This window comes from Orbicella faveolata, unplaced genomic scaffold (assembly GCF_042242905.1).
Source record: "Orbicella faveolata isolate gen_17 unplaced genomic scaffold, um_ofav_v1 contig_4, whole genome shotgun sequence".
Classification (NCBI taxonomy): Eukaryota; Metazoa; Cnidaria; class Anthozoa; order Scleractinia; family Merulinidae; genus Orbicella; species Orbicella faveolata.
In genome coordinates, this window is record NW_028301569.1 from 2,442,055 (window position 1) to 2,454,960 (window position 12,906).

General features: G+C 40.7%; 1 protein-coding gene and 1 pseudogene across 1 annotated transcript in view; one reads left to right on the forward strand and one right to left on the reverse strand.

Annotated features, from left to right (window-relative positions):
• The window catches only part of LOC110064011 (proprotein convertase subtilisin/kexin type 4-like), a 93,846-nt gene extending 83,323 nt beyond the window's left edge, over positions 1-10,523 (forward strand). The window contains exon 15 of the mRNA XM_089275883.1: positions 9,786-10,523. Within this exon, the coding sequence (XP_089132009.1) occupies positions 9,786-10,384 (599 nt within the window). The 3' untranslated portion in view covers positions 10,385-10,523. The remainder of the gene's footprint in view (positions 1-9,785) is intronic.
• On the reverse strand, positions 1,552-2,562 carry LOC149100920 (uncharacterized; annotated as a pseudogene).
• Positions 10,524-12,906: the final 2,383 nt, after the last annotated feature.

Consider the following 12,906-nt stretch of genomic DNA (forward strand, 5'->3'; position numbering starts at 1 on the left):
GATTGTTACAAAAGTGCCTGAAAATGTTACAAAAGTGCCCTTGACTCTAGCTCTCTCTCTCTCTCTCTCTCTCTCTCTCTCTCTCTCTCTCTCTCTCTCTCTCTCTCTCTCTCTCTCTCTCTCTCTCTCTCTCTCTCTCTCTCTCTCTCTCTCTCTCTCTCTCTCTCTCTCTCTCTCTCTCTCTCTCTCTCTCTCTCTCTCTCTCTCTCTCTCTCTCTCTCCATCCTAATGGAGTAAGTCTTGCTACTGATTTCCCTGGTTGACCTCGAACATCCTTGAACGAGTAGTGTAGTTCAGCATAATCAACTCCAATTAACAAGTCCATTATTGGGCGAATCCCAGGATTTGGAAACTGTATCCCTCTCAAATGGGTGCACTTTGCCGCATACTTGCCCCAGTCGATAACTTTCATGTTTCCTGTGACTCGTTCTGCTGTGAATACACTTATGGTAGTCTTCACATTTCCATCCAAACTTTCCAACTAGACCTCAACTGGCGTAGTCTCGAAGTTTTCAGTCTGTCCATTTAGAACATTCATAGTTACGCTTTGAGGAAGCCCTTGAAGTCCAAGCTCAGCGGCTACGTCAGCATTTCAATACGTTTTCGTTGAAGTTTCGTCCAACAATGCATTCACTTTAATTCTGCGATTACCGTTCTTCAGAAACACTGGTACTGTGTGTAGCGCCACAAATCTTGCTTGCGCACTTTGTTACGCCACTGTGGTGTGAGACCTCTCAGTTGATTGCTCAACTGGATCCTGGGGAGGAGTAAGGGACATTTCATTAATTGTTTCGCTTTCTGCGACAGCCTGGGAACCACCTGATGCTCCTTGTTCCACTTCACAACGATCATGAGAGTTCACCTGCTCACTTCGATCTGCCGGCGCAGAAATTTCTATGCAACAATGGGTTGTGAGTGTTCTTACAATTATTTATCCCACAAACTCTCGATCTAACGCACGTTTCTCCACTGTGATCTCCTCCTAAGAAACGATAACACAGTTTAAGGCTCTTGGCGGCTTCCCATCTCTCTGGAAGGCTCGTAGCCTTGAACCTGTCACAGCGCCAAACTCTATGATGACCACTGCAAACTTTACACTGTCGAAATCCAACTCTTCTCTGATTTCCTGAAGACTTCTGCATGTTACCGAAGAAGGTCACTCCATTGTCTTTCTTATGTCCTCTTTTACTCAAACCGTGAATTGTTTCCGATGCTACTGTCTGGAATTCTGTTTCCTGGATGATGAACCAGTCTCTCAACGTTTCTACTGACTGCCAACGACCATTTTCATGAATCCACCAATGATAATGCGCTAGCATTGCTTCTGTCAATTTCTTACACAAACTGAGGTACAGTGATCCGCTTTCTAGTTCTTCATGCCGACCGGCCTCCTTCAGGTTTACTACAGTAACGTCTAACAAATCTGCAAGTCTCTCAAGGTCCCTTGCATTTCCAGGGCGAAGTGGCTTAAAGTTCTCCAGTTCTTCTAAATGCAAGGCAATCTGATGCTGTTTGCCGCCAAACGTTCGTACCAATCTTTCCTTTGCCATCTCATAAGCTGCCGCATAGTCCCAAAGGTTCCACGACCTTTAATGCTTCGCCAGATAAGTATTGACGTAACTGAAGCAATTTGTACTCTGGTGTGGCAGGCGCCTTGTCCACACATGCTATGAAAGCCGTTTTCCAACTCTCATACAATCTTTTATCACCATTGAATACGGGAATTGAAACACGCTTAAGTTGATTCCACATATCCTTGCCAAGCGATGGCGTTGAACGACTTTCTGCCAAATTGTTCGCGGAAATTTGTCTTGTTTCCGGTCCTTTGAACTCCGACTCTTTCAAATCTTGGAGGTCCTCTTCATCAAATAAACGACTTCGCTACTGACGACGTAATTCTTCTAAATCTTCTTTTGGACGAGCGATATCTTGTTCTCGCTTAACTTTCTCCTCCAAAGCTTGCTTTTCCACACTTTTTCGTACAACGCTTTCTTCGATTCGACGTCGGCGAGTATTTTCTCACGCGTCAGTTGCCAAACTCGATAATTCGTCCTTCCGATTGTCCAAATATTCTTGAGCCTTGTCATGAGCCTCCGAAAATTCCGCCTTTAATCTGTCCATTTCATTGGCGAGCTTTTTTCGTTTCTCTTTCTCTTTGGAGCTTAAATATTCTTGAGATAATTCTTCCATAGTTGACATTGTGCGCTCTTCCACTTCACAAAGCTTTTGACAAACCGCCTTGACTTCCCGCCGACTCGGATAATCTTCTTCATCTAGAAGGCGCAACAACTTGTTCTTGATCCTGGTGAAGGCCGATTTATCCTTCGCCTTTTGCTGCTTTAAACTTTCGATGCGGTCTTCGTCTTCGTCCATTGCTTCGCCATGCTCGCTGTCCACTGACATTATTTGAAACCTCGCTCTACTACCATCAAATGTTTACCAGATTAACATTTTTTCAATTTCACATGATTTTATGAACCAAACTTTTAAACGATGCCCTGGCAATCCAAGTGTCCTCGATATTCGAAAATGTCCAAGAAGCTCCGATTCGTACCGCACACGCCGAGGATTACAACGAAAACAAGGCAAAGTTGTGAACTAATATATGCAAAAATTGTACGATTGCAAATCAAACACAAAAGGATTACGTAACGCAGAAAAGTCTATGCAAACACACTAATGAACGCAATTGTCTCCTGTTCACACATAGTTCCCCTCCCTGTAGACATCTGTTTTCTCTTTGGTACAAATACTTTAAAAAACGCCCCGTGAAAGAATATGTGGTTGGGCTGAATGTTAGCTAATTCATTAAAACCAAAAAATCCAGCAAAGCCTAAGGAGGTTACTGCCGCAATACGTAAGTCCTTCAACGATGCGCCCTCAGCACCAAATCTGTCGATAATGCTTTTAACGATGTCAGCATCAACGGGCTGCTTCTTGCTAACTAGAAGGCTCCTTGTTCTCTTGGCACACTCAATCATGCTTCTGCAGCAGGCGTTTTCCAAAGGATTAGGGCCGTCTCAGGCATGAAAGAATGTAGCCATTTATCCGCGGCGTGGACCAACACCATTGAGGCGGGGGGCCTAAGCTGTTGATCTCAGTTAACTAAATAAAGGGCGACCACGGGAGCAGAAAAAGGTATCTGAACAGAAATCTGTCTACTCGTACAACACACACAAAAAAACAGTTTAATTTCGTTGATGTACGTTTTCGCAGTAGAATTAGCCCTGGAGTTAGGCAAGACACTAAATAAGGAATTGCGATCAGGCCTAAGAGCAAAAGGTAGTAACGTCCAAGCTCCATTTGCAATTACGACCAGCAAGAAAAATTATAAATATAAAGTTTTATAACAAAGGAAAAGGAAAGGAAAATAAAACTTGAGACAAACGACCTTGCAAATAAACGCCTAAAATGTATACCAAAGGAAAATCTAAACTCTTCAACATCGTAATGTAACGGCACTGGGGCATAAATTAGCCAGGCGTAAAAATCCTAACTCAAATGCCCGACGCTCGCAGGGATAGATAAACCAGACAAAACACGGAGGCCCTAGAAAAGGCGTGCTCCGCAAGAGGCAACATTTATAACGCCAAACTAAAAATAAAAATTTACACATGTTCAGCCACATAGTCTAACACACAGTGGGTCCGAAGTCAGCTCGTGAACATAAAATGGACGGACACAGCTGCCCTACATAAAGTTTCGCGCAATATGTGAGGGATAAATCCGACCCTCTTGGCCCCTTTGGAACACTCAAGTGCTTCAGCTCACCCTCCTGTAAGCAATTGTCGCTGCATGTGATCAGTGTCATTTCTCTAATCACATCAATCCTCCTAATGACCAGTGTCATACGACTCTTGAAAATCGAACTACAGTAACCCTTTAAGTCAACTTTCAAATAAACAAAACGCGCAAGAATTTCTTTACAAAAATTCCAGTCTAAGGGCGACAACGTTGCCTGTAAAATTTTCAGAGCCCAGGGGCCCGTTGCTCGAAAGCCCTGGAAACTTTTCGGGCCCGTAAAGCCATTTTTAGTTCATCTGTAGAAGTGTATACGCCGTAAACTTCTTGTATGTTCTGCCGGCCAAACAAAATTCAAAGTGTTGACAATCAAACTTTAAAGCTTACTAATCCACTTGGGAACATTTTGGCGCCACTCAGCCACAAACACTTAAAGAGAAGCAAAGTCAGCAACGCGTACGGGCATTTTGTCCGGCGTCGACAAAACCTGGATTGGACCGGACCGGACCGGATCACGGATCGGATCACGGATCGGATCACGGATCGGATCACAAAAAAAAAGAACAAAAAAAAGAACAAAAAAAAAAACCTTTTAAAGAAAAAAGAAAACAAAAAAAAATCAAATCGTCTATAAGATGATAATCAATAAAAAATAAAAGTGGAAAACTGAAATATGTTAAATAAAAATAAGAATCCCGAATTTGACGCAATGACATGTTAATTACAGAGAATGACAACAGGTCATTTAAAAAGCCACATAAGCGCCTAATTTACGACGAATTTAAACTGTAATGAACAGGCAGATGTAGTTATATTTGAACGATAGTTGGCTCGAAGCTTGCGTGAACCTTCCATTCTCGTTTTTGAAATTGTTGTTAGTATCAGTAGCTAATTCTCGGCTACTTTTTCGTGTCAGATGTGAGCGTTAAGTTAGCGTTACAGTTAATGAGAAGGCTTACGTACGAAAGCTTAAGGACATGACTTGCTTTAAAGGAGCTACGTCACGATTTGCGCATCTTGAAAAAACTAGCCTAGTTTTTCAAGTTCGTCATTTGCAGTCCTCGTTAATCTTTGCCCTCCTTAACGATCCCCTTTCCGTTTTGATTTGTTCTTGCCTCTTAAGTGCTTTCTATCCTAGAACACGATCATTTTAAGGTTTTATTCCATATAAAGGCAACTCTTTACGACCCTAAAAATGACTCTTAAAAATCGTGACGTAACTCCTAAAATGTTGTTTATTCTCGGGTTGCGTTATCGTTCACACTATCGATGTTATTCCTATAATTTTTTGTAAAACAGCTATATTCGTGGCTAGTCTGACGCGGCGTTTCGTCTCAGCCAAGAGACTCTCCAGAGACCTTTAGAATTCCTTGAAATACAAATGGTTTGTTTCGTTTTATTCCAGAACGAAATATCGTATTCCAAACTCACATCTTGTAAAAGTATAGACTTGTCTCAGAAACGGAAATTGGTTGAAATCATCAGGTGTTTAATTTTTTTGGTGTTTTCAGTTTTTGTGTTTCGATTCATACGTTCGTCCTATTATTACCATGCTTACTCGTTTTATGACAGTTTACCTTTGATGCAAGCGAATATACGAAATATCATTTATCTGAAGTGCGGAGAAAGATATGAAGGCATGATTGATCATCGCAGTCAAAACCCAACAGCTTGAAAAAAATTCGTCTGTGACCAGCTCCCAGTTGGCTTGATATTATAAAAGAATAAAGGAATATCACACCTGAATTAAATAAAACGTTCTGCTCACAGTAGTCACTCTAGTGTAATTTGCTCAACAAAATTTTGAATTTTGAATTTTGAATTTTTTCCCTTGATCCGATCCGTGATCCGATCCGTAATCCGATCCGTAATCCGATACGTAATCCGATCCGTGATCCGATCCGTGATCCGGTCCGTGATCCGATCCGTGATCCGGTCCGGTCCGATCCCGGTTTTGTCGACGCCGCATTTTGTCTTACAGTTTACAGTTTACAGTTTTGAAAATCAGAATGAATGATAGGAAATCAATAGAGGAACTTCTGTCGGATATCGACTGTGATCTTTTACAATATGCAGGGGAATTAAAGGAAGAAAGGGTTCACCTCAACATTGTCTTCGCGTTATCTGGCAGAAGAAGATCTTCATTTCTCCCTGAAGGCCACAAAAGACTAGTCTTGAACATGATTGCTCGGCTAACAACGCCTGAGAGAGTAAAAATCAGCTTGAAGCGTCAAACAACGTCAGCAGGTACAAAGCCCTGAATCAAATTTGAAATCTCCTGCATGAAAAAAGGTCTCCACGTCGGGCTGAAACGATGATGCAGACGAGTATCAAATACACCAAAAGCGACCGACATTTCTCTTCCGACAAGCAGGCGTCAGTTACCTAGCCCATGTGAAAGGTTCATCGAGGGAAAGAGGCAGAAATTAAAGTTTACACTTGAGGAAGCGAGCGCTAAAACAAAAGAACTTGAAGAAACCTCTGCCAAGATAAGAGACGCAGCTTCCGCGCTTGGAAATACCGGTCAACGCTATGTAATTGTCATATAAGAAATCACACAGTTCGCACCTGCTGAATGGCAAAATGTGAGTCAGTGTTTTTCTGTGGAGAGTTGAGTCAGCATCCAGATGAAAATCAGGAGTTTTAGGAGAAAAAAAAAAGAAATAGCAGCATTAGAAACAGCCGCCGCGAAAATACATCTGGATTTGAACTGGCTTTCTCCCGAGTAAAAATAGTTCTTTGAATAAACTTGCTTGAAGCCTTCAAAGTTTCCTCCTGAATACATTCAATACGTTTTGAATTCTTCTATTGATTTCCTATCATTTATTCTGACTAGGTAGAAGATTGTATTCACCAAGTTTGAAGGATGTAGCTTGGCTAGAAAACGCTCAGATAATTTTTCTAATTTTCATATATTTGTCTGTATTTTTTTCCCGCGAAACGCGTCTACCCAGCCAAATCTACAGACAAATGTATGAAAATTAGAAGAATAAACCGAGCGTCTTTTAGCCAAGCTACATCCTTTAAAATTGGTGAATACAATCCTCTACCTAGTATTTTAACGTTACGATTCACAAATTGTGTAAAATTCAATTTTGGAAAAAAAATATTTGCCAACAGTTTCCCATACAAACACTGTAATTTTTAAGCTCGTAAATCTCACAGATATTTTTCATCGTGACCCACCGCAAAGCCCAGCAAGTTTACCGAAGGAGAGTAGTAATTTAGATCGCAAATGTCACAGATATTTCTTTCACAGCGAATTTACCTCGTGAAAAATAGCCATAAATTTACTTCAAAAGCTCCTATCGCCTCCAGATAGTTCCTGTTTGATAGATGGCAAACGAATATTTGTCATCGCAGCCTGGAAAACAATGAAGCCAACACTCCACGAAATCACTCCGTTAGTAACACGACCTAAACCACTACAGCGACATAGAAAAAAAGGTACACCAACGAAACCAGGGAAGGTGTTTTTAATTTAAGGTATTATTTTGTTTTCCACAGTGAAAAATTTGAAGCTGACAATGTGAAATTCGAAGCGAGCGAAGAACTTTGACATAACATTGCCACTATTAACAGTACAAATATTAACGCGAACCACATTCTGTTATCCGTGTGTGTTATCTTTCTGTTGAAGAAATGACAACTGCAAAACTAAATTTAAGCATTCCCGTTTGGATTTATTTCTACGCGGATAGCCATTCAAAAGTTGATGGCATTAATACATCGGCCAAAGCATCCCACGTGAAAGCCTTTAAGCTTCTTGATGAAGTCACATGAAAACCAGACTTTGGATGTTATAGAAGGTTATAGATAAATAATTGAGCTTACAGCAAAGAGTAGAAAAAGAAACCCAGAAAATATATATATATATTACCATCGAGCCCTGGACCCTCGACATTGGACACTCGACCCTCGACAAAAAGATAGACACAGTAATGCCAGTCTCAAGAAAAGTGTCAGCAGTTTCAATTGGTTCATCATTTACTTGCATGGTTGGAGGGATGATCTTGTTGTAAGAGTTTCTAAAATGTCAACATGAAAAACAATCTTTATTCGAAGTAAGTGGGATTGTGATGCCGTTGTATTTTTCGATGACATTTTTTGCATCGTAATTATACCATGAATTAACGAGATCTTGAACATGACGTCAACTAAGCAAAAGCCCTCTGAGAGGAAATGTGGTTACTGGACAGTGAATGGTCCGATTTATACTAGAGACGGATCATTTATCTAGTCTAAATACGATATGAACTTTGCGACGAACTATCGGTGTGTTTTTTAGTTCGTCCCGTATTTATACTAGACGGACTTCCGGGAAAGCGCCACAGAAAGGCTCGGGCACTAGTCGTTAAGTCGAGTCAATATTGGACTGGTTTTATTCTTGACTTTGGACTTGCTTTTTTCCCGTTCGTTCTCTTGTTTGAACTCGTCGGACGAAAGTAGCTTCTCAAAGTCCATTGAGATTTCTTCGAACTCTTGATTGTTCGCAGATTTCTTCAAGGCAAGTGTTTCCAGTCGAATGGCGTATTGCTTTTTTGGTCACCTAGAGCAAGTGCAAGGTATTTAAGTCCTGTTTCCGTCCACACACGTTCGTTCTTGGATTTTTGTGACTTGTCCGAACAACCAGATGACTTTTCCGCCATCTTGAAATTTGTAGTTTATTGAAAATAACCGCTGGCTCTATATGTAACGGGGTGTAAGTTTCGTGGATAGTCTTTCGTCCGTATTTATACACACAGACTGATCATCTATCTAGACGGATTATCTACGAAAGTTCATTGGTCAAGACAAACTATCACAATAATTTGTCCGGACGAATGATCCCTTTGTTTGCCCGTATTTATACACAGACGAATTATCGTCGAGAACAATACTTTGGCTAATTCATGCCGATCAGTGAAAGAGAGAAAGATAGAAACCTGGAAGAACATTGCGGTTAACATATCCAAACGATCTCATGTCATGTCGAAGCGCGTGGGAAAACGAGTCTGCAATATCCTACGGTTTGACTTCATAGCGGTCAGCAGTGAGAGATTGTAGGGATTCGTACCGCCATATTTCTGCTAATCTCAACTCTAAACTTGAAATTGTTCTACTCTAAATGTGATATTCAATGAAAGGATAACAATTCTAAACTGTAAAAAGCAGTCATTTTCACTCGCGTTTTAAGGGCAAAAATCGATTATTAAATCTCGAGATGCATTCAGTCTCACTTCGTGAGTTTGTTGCGAAAGCTTCCGAAAAGTCATGGACTATCTTACTTTCTTACTTACGCGCCAGATGACATAATCGTGACTGGCTAAAGCCAGTAACCACAAAAACATAATAGTGTTGCCCCCCTTTTGTTCCCAAAAAAGAGGCTAGTTCCAGTGGCTCTACACAGCTTTTTTGTCCATTGATTTGGCTTTTTTTAATCAATGAACGAATGTGCATAGCGTTAGTGTTCATTTGTTCACCTTTTGTACTGACCTTGCATGCGGCAGCTGCGCCCGCAGTACGAGCAGCAGTCAAAACTTAACTGTCCTGCCGAAACGACACGATAATAGTCATTTTCTGGGCAGCTAACACAAAGACAATGCAAATGGTGCTTAGGACTCTTCTAATAGTTAACTTGAGAACTCTGGGTTTAATTTGATGAGGAACTACATATTTTGTGCAGAATAACAGAACTATTATCGTACCTGGCAATACTCGACGAACTACGAGAGAGTTGCCGCCAAATTAGAAGTTTGGAGGCTACGAATGTTTCATAATTTTCACTTTTCACAGTCTGATATGGTTTTAGGAATTATAATTTCCTTTTCGTGAATATTTTATGCCGTTTCAAGTGTGAAACGTTGCCCGACTTCAATACTTTTCTTGTTAACTCACATTGAATTCAGGACAGTAAAGTTTTTCCCGCCTGCTGAATCCTGATTGGTCGATTCAAATTTCAGGCGCGGCAGCCGTATGCGAGGGAGTTGTCCTTGAATTAGAGTCAAAATCGCATTGTTATTAGAGCCCTTATTTATGCAAACTGATATTTTTGTTTTTTACAGGTAGTACGAGTTTTGTCCTTATCTTACCGGCATTTCAAGTCGTAATTGCAGCTGTAGTCGTAATTCGTTATTCACGTCATCAGGAGAGAAAAAGACAAAGACAACGACTACAACAAGTACAACCTGAACAAGGACAAGGACAAGACAAGGACAAGGACAACCTGAACAAGGACAAGGACGTACCCTTATTTCATTTTCATCGACGTCATCCAAAGGGACAAGGACAAGGACAAGGACAACCTGAACAAGGACAAGGACAAGGACAAAGACAACCTGAACAAGGACAAGGGCAAGCACAAGGACAACCTGAACAAGGACAAGGACAAAGACAACCTGAACAAGGACAAGGACAAGGACAATCTGAACAAGGACAAGGACAAGGCCAAGCACAAGGACAACCTGAACAAGGACAAGGACAAGGACAAAGACAACCTGAACAAGGACAAGGGCAAGCACAAGGACAACCTGAACAAGGACAAGGACAAAGACAACCTGAACAAGGACAAGGACAAGGACAATCTGAACAAGGACAAGGACAAGGCCAAGCACAAGGACAACCTGAACAAGGACAAGGACAAGGACAACCTGAACAAGGATAAGGACAAGGACAAAGACAACCTGAACAAGGACAAGGGCAAGCACAAGGACAACCTGAACAAGGACAAGGACAAAGACAACCTGAACAAGGACAAGGACAAGGACAATCTGAACAAGGACAAGGACAAGGCCAAGCACAAGGACAACCTGAACAAGGACAAGGACAAGGACAACCTGAACAAGGCATGGACAAGGCATGGACAAGGACAACCTGGACGTGAGGTGACCCTAAGCAAACAAACACAAACGATTTGATTGGTGTTTAATGTACATTTACTAAGCAAATGTTTCGAATGAAACGAACTTAGCGATTTGTAGATCCAAGAAAACAGTCAGACTGGGTTGATTGGTGTTTATTTTTTTAGTTTCAGAGTAAGTTGTTGTTGCAAGATAAATAATTGGTAGGTATCCGTCTATCACGTAAAACCAGTCACTACCGATCCTGTCGAGAGCAGCGTCTGGAGTGGCTCAGCATCCGAGCCATACTAAATAGAAAATCGTTTAATAAGTTATTTCATAGTTTCTGTAATTATCAGAACAATAAACAATAGAAGTTATACAAGCCTCAGTCACAGAACTACCTTGTACACATGCGCTTGATGATGAAATCTCGCTGACCTAGACCAGATATTAATCTATGAAGTGATTTTGTACGAGGAACCAGAAAATTAGATTGCCCAAAAGAACTGTATCGTGCATGTAATTACCAGACCACAATATAGTGGTTTCCCATGACTAATATATAGATCTAGCCAAGCCTGCAATAACTGAAGTTAAAGGAAAAGAGAATTGTTTTTTCTTGGATCAGAAACTCAAAAAATGATCAATTGTGAGTATGCAATTATTCAGCGTGCGGTTTTGCGATTTTTCCAGTTAAATTTTAACAAACTATACCCAACAAGCCTAACCAAGATTGCAGAAATTACGTACGCAATATATCAGGGACTTTCCAAGAGACGATTGTACAAGGAATATGTCAGGAAAAAAGTCAACAACGTGTCAGGGGTTAATTTGCGCCGAAATTTTGCCTTTGCGAGTAATCTTTCCTTCTCCCCCAGAGAAATAACGTGACTTGAGCCCGCGATCCAATCGTTAAACCAGTAGCTGGTCAGCGGTCAACTTTAAAAAAAACACGAAACCTCGATGAGCTCTAAACCTGAGCATGCGATATAGTCATGTGATACTGGTCAGCAGATAGCTTGTTGTGACAGCTGTCAATTAGCAATAGCGTGGACGTCCAAAATGAAAGAAGTAGTTATGGTAATGGTGTTACTCTCTTAGTTTTCAAGGTATTGGCGTACCGTCGGACGATGTACGTACGGAGTCACGTGACAACCAAAATTTTTCAGATCGATGGGTTACCAAATTTTCTTAGGTATGGGGCTCCGCTATAAAAAAGTGACTGTTTTCTTCTTAAGTCCAAATATTATCAACTCAAAGCCATTTGTGTATGACATCCAAGCTTCTACACCAGCTGACAGCAACAGCTACTCCCACTACTTTTATGCGATACGATTTGTTTAACTACTTACAATTCTCCTGCAAAAAATTAATAATACATAATTTGCCTGATTTCTAAAAATATCTTCTAACAATTATTTATTTATTGGCCACTAGTTTTTATTTAATTTATCTAGCGTATTGCTTTTTGCAAAGCCATGTTTAAGGGCATCATGTAAAATGTTTTCTGTGTAGTTGAAAGCACTAATCTTGATTTCACTTACAGTCATTCCATGTCACATGTGAGCGGTAATTCGGGGCAATGAAATTTTCCATATTTGGGCATTGCCATTTGTTTCCAAATTTAAGCGAGAACTGCAAAATTCGAATAGCGAATTGGAATTTTTTAACGGTCTCTTTGAGTTTTTCTAAGTGTTTTGACCAGCAGCCCTCAATTCCCTTGATTGGGAATATAAAGCAGGTAGGCCACTCAACAATTAAACAAGAAAATGGATTATTGAGCTTTAGTTGATCGTAGAGGAACCAACTGTGATCTCCAGGTCAGTTTGTGCGATCAGCGAGCACGTAATTTTCGCGGTCTCCAAATTGTTTTTTATCATGAATTCTGTTATTTCAAGGCAATAATCACTTGACACATCACTTGGATCCTGTTTGACATCAACCTCGTTTGCCGGCATTGTACAGATAGAAGTATTGAGTAGCAAGCCTTTCTCTTGCTTTCTTCCCGATAAACGGCATCCATTTTTGGTAATTTCAATTACATCTCTGACTTTCCCATGTGATCTCCGTCACGTCACTGAACGTTACACGTGGATTGGAAGATTTTGATTACATGATCAAGACACTGTTCACGCGTGATGCAGAATGACTATAACCCTCAAAGATTTAGAAACGGTATAATCTTGATTTCACGAAAACGCGTGACCTCAAAGATGTTGATTTCACTCAAAGTGCTCTATTAGCAAACTCGTGAATTTCCAGAGTCATGATTTGTGGTGTTTCAAACTTCTTCTGGGATTAGGGGCCAGATGTTTGGAGTTTATTGTCATCTGCTGAGAAGGCA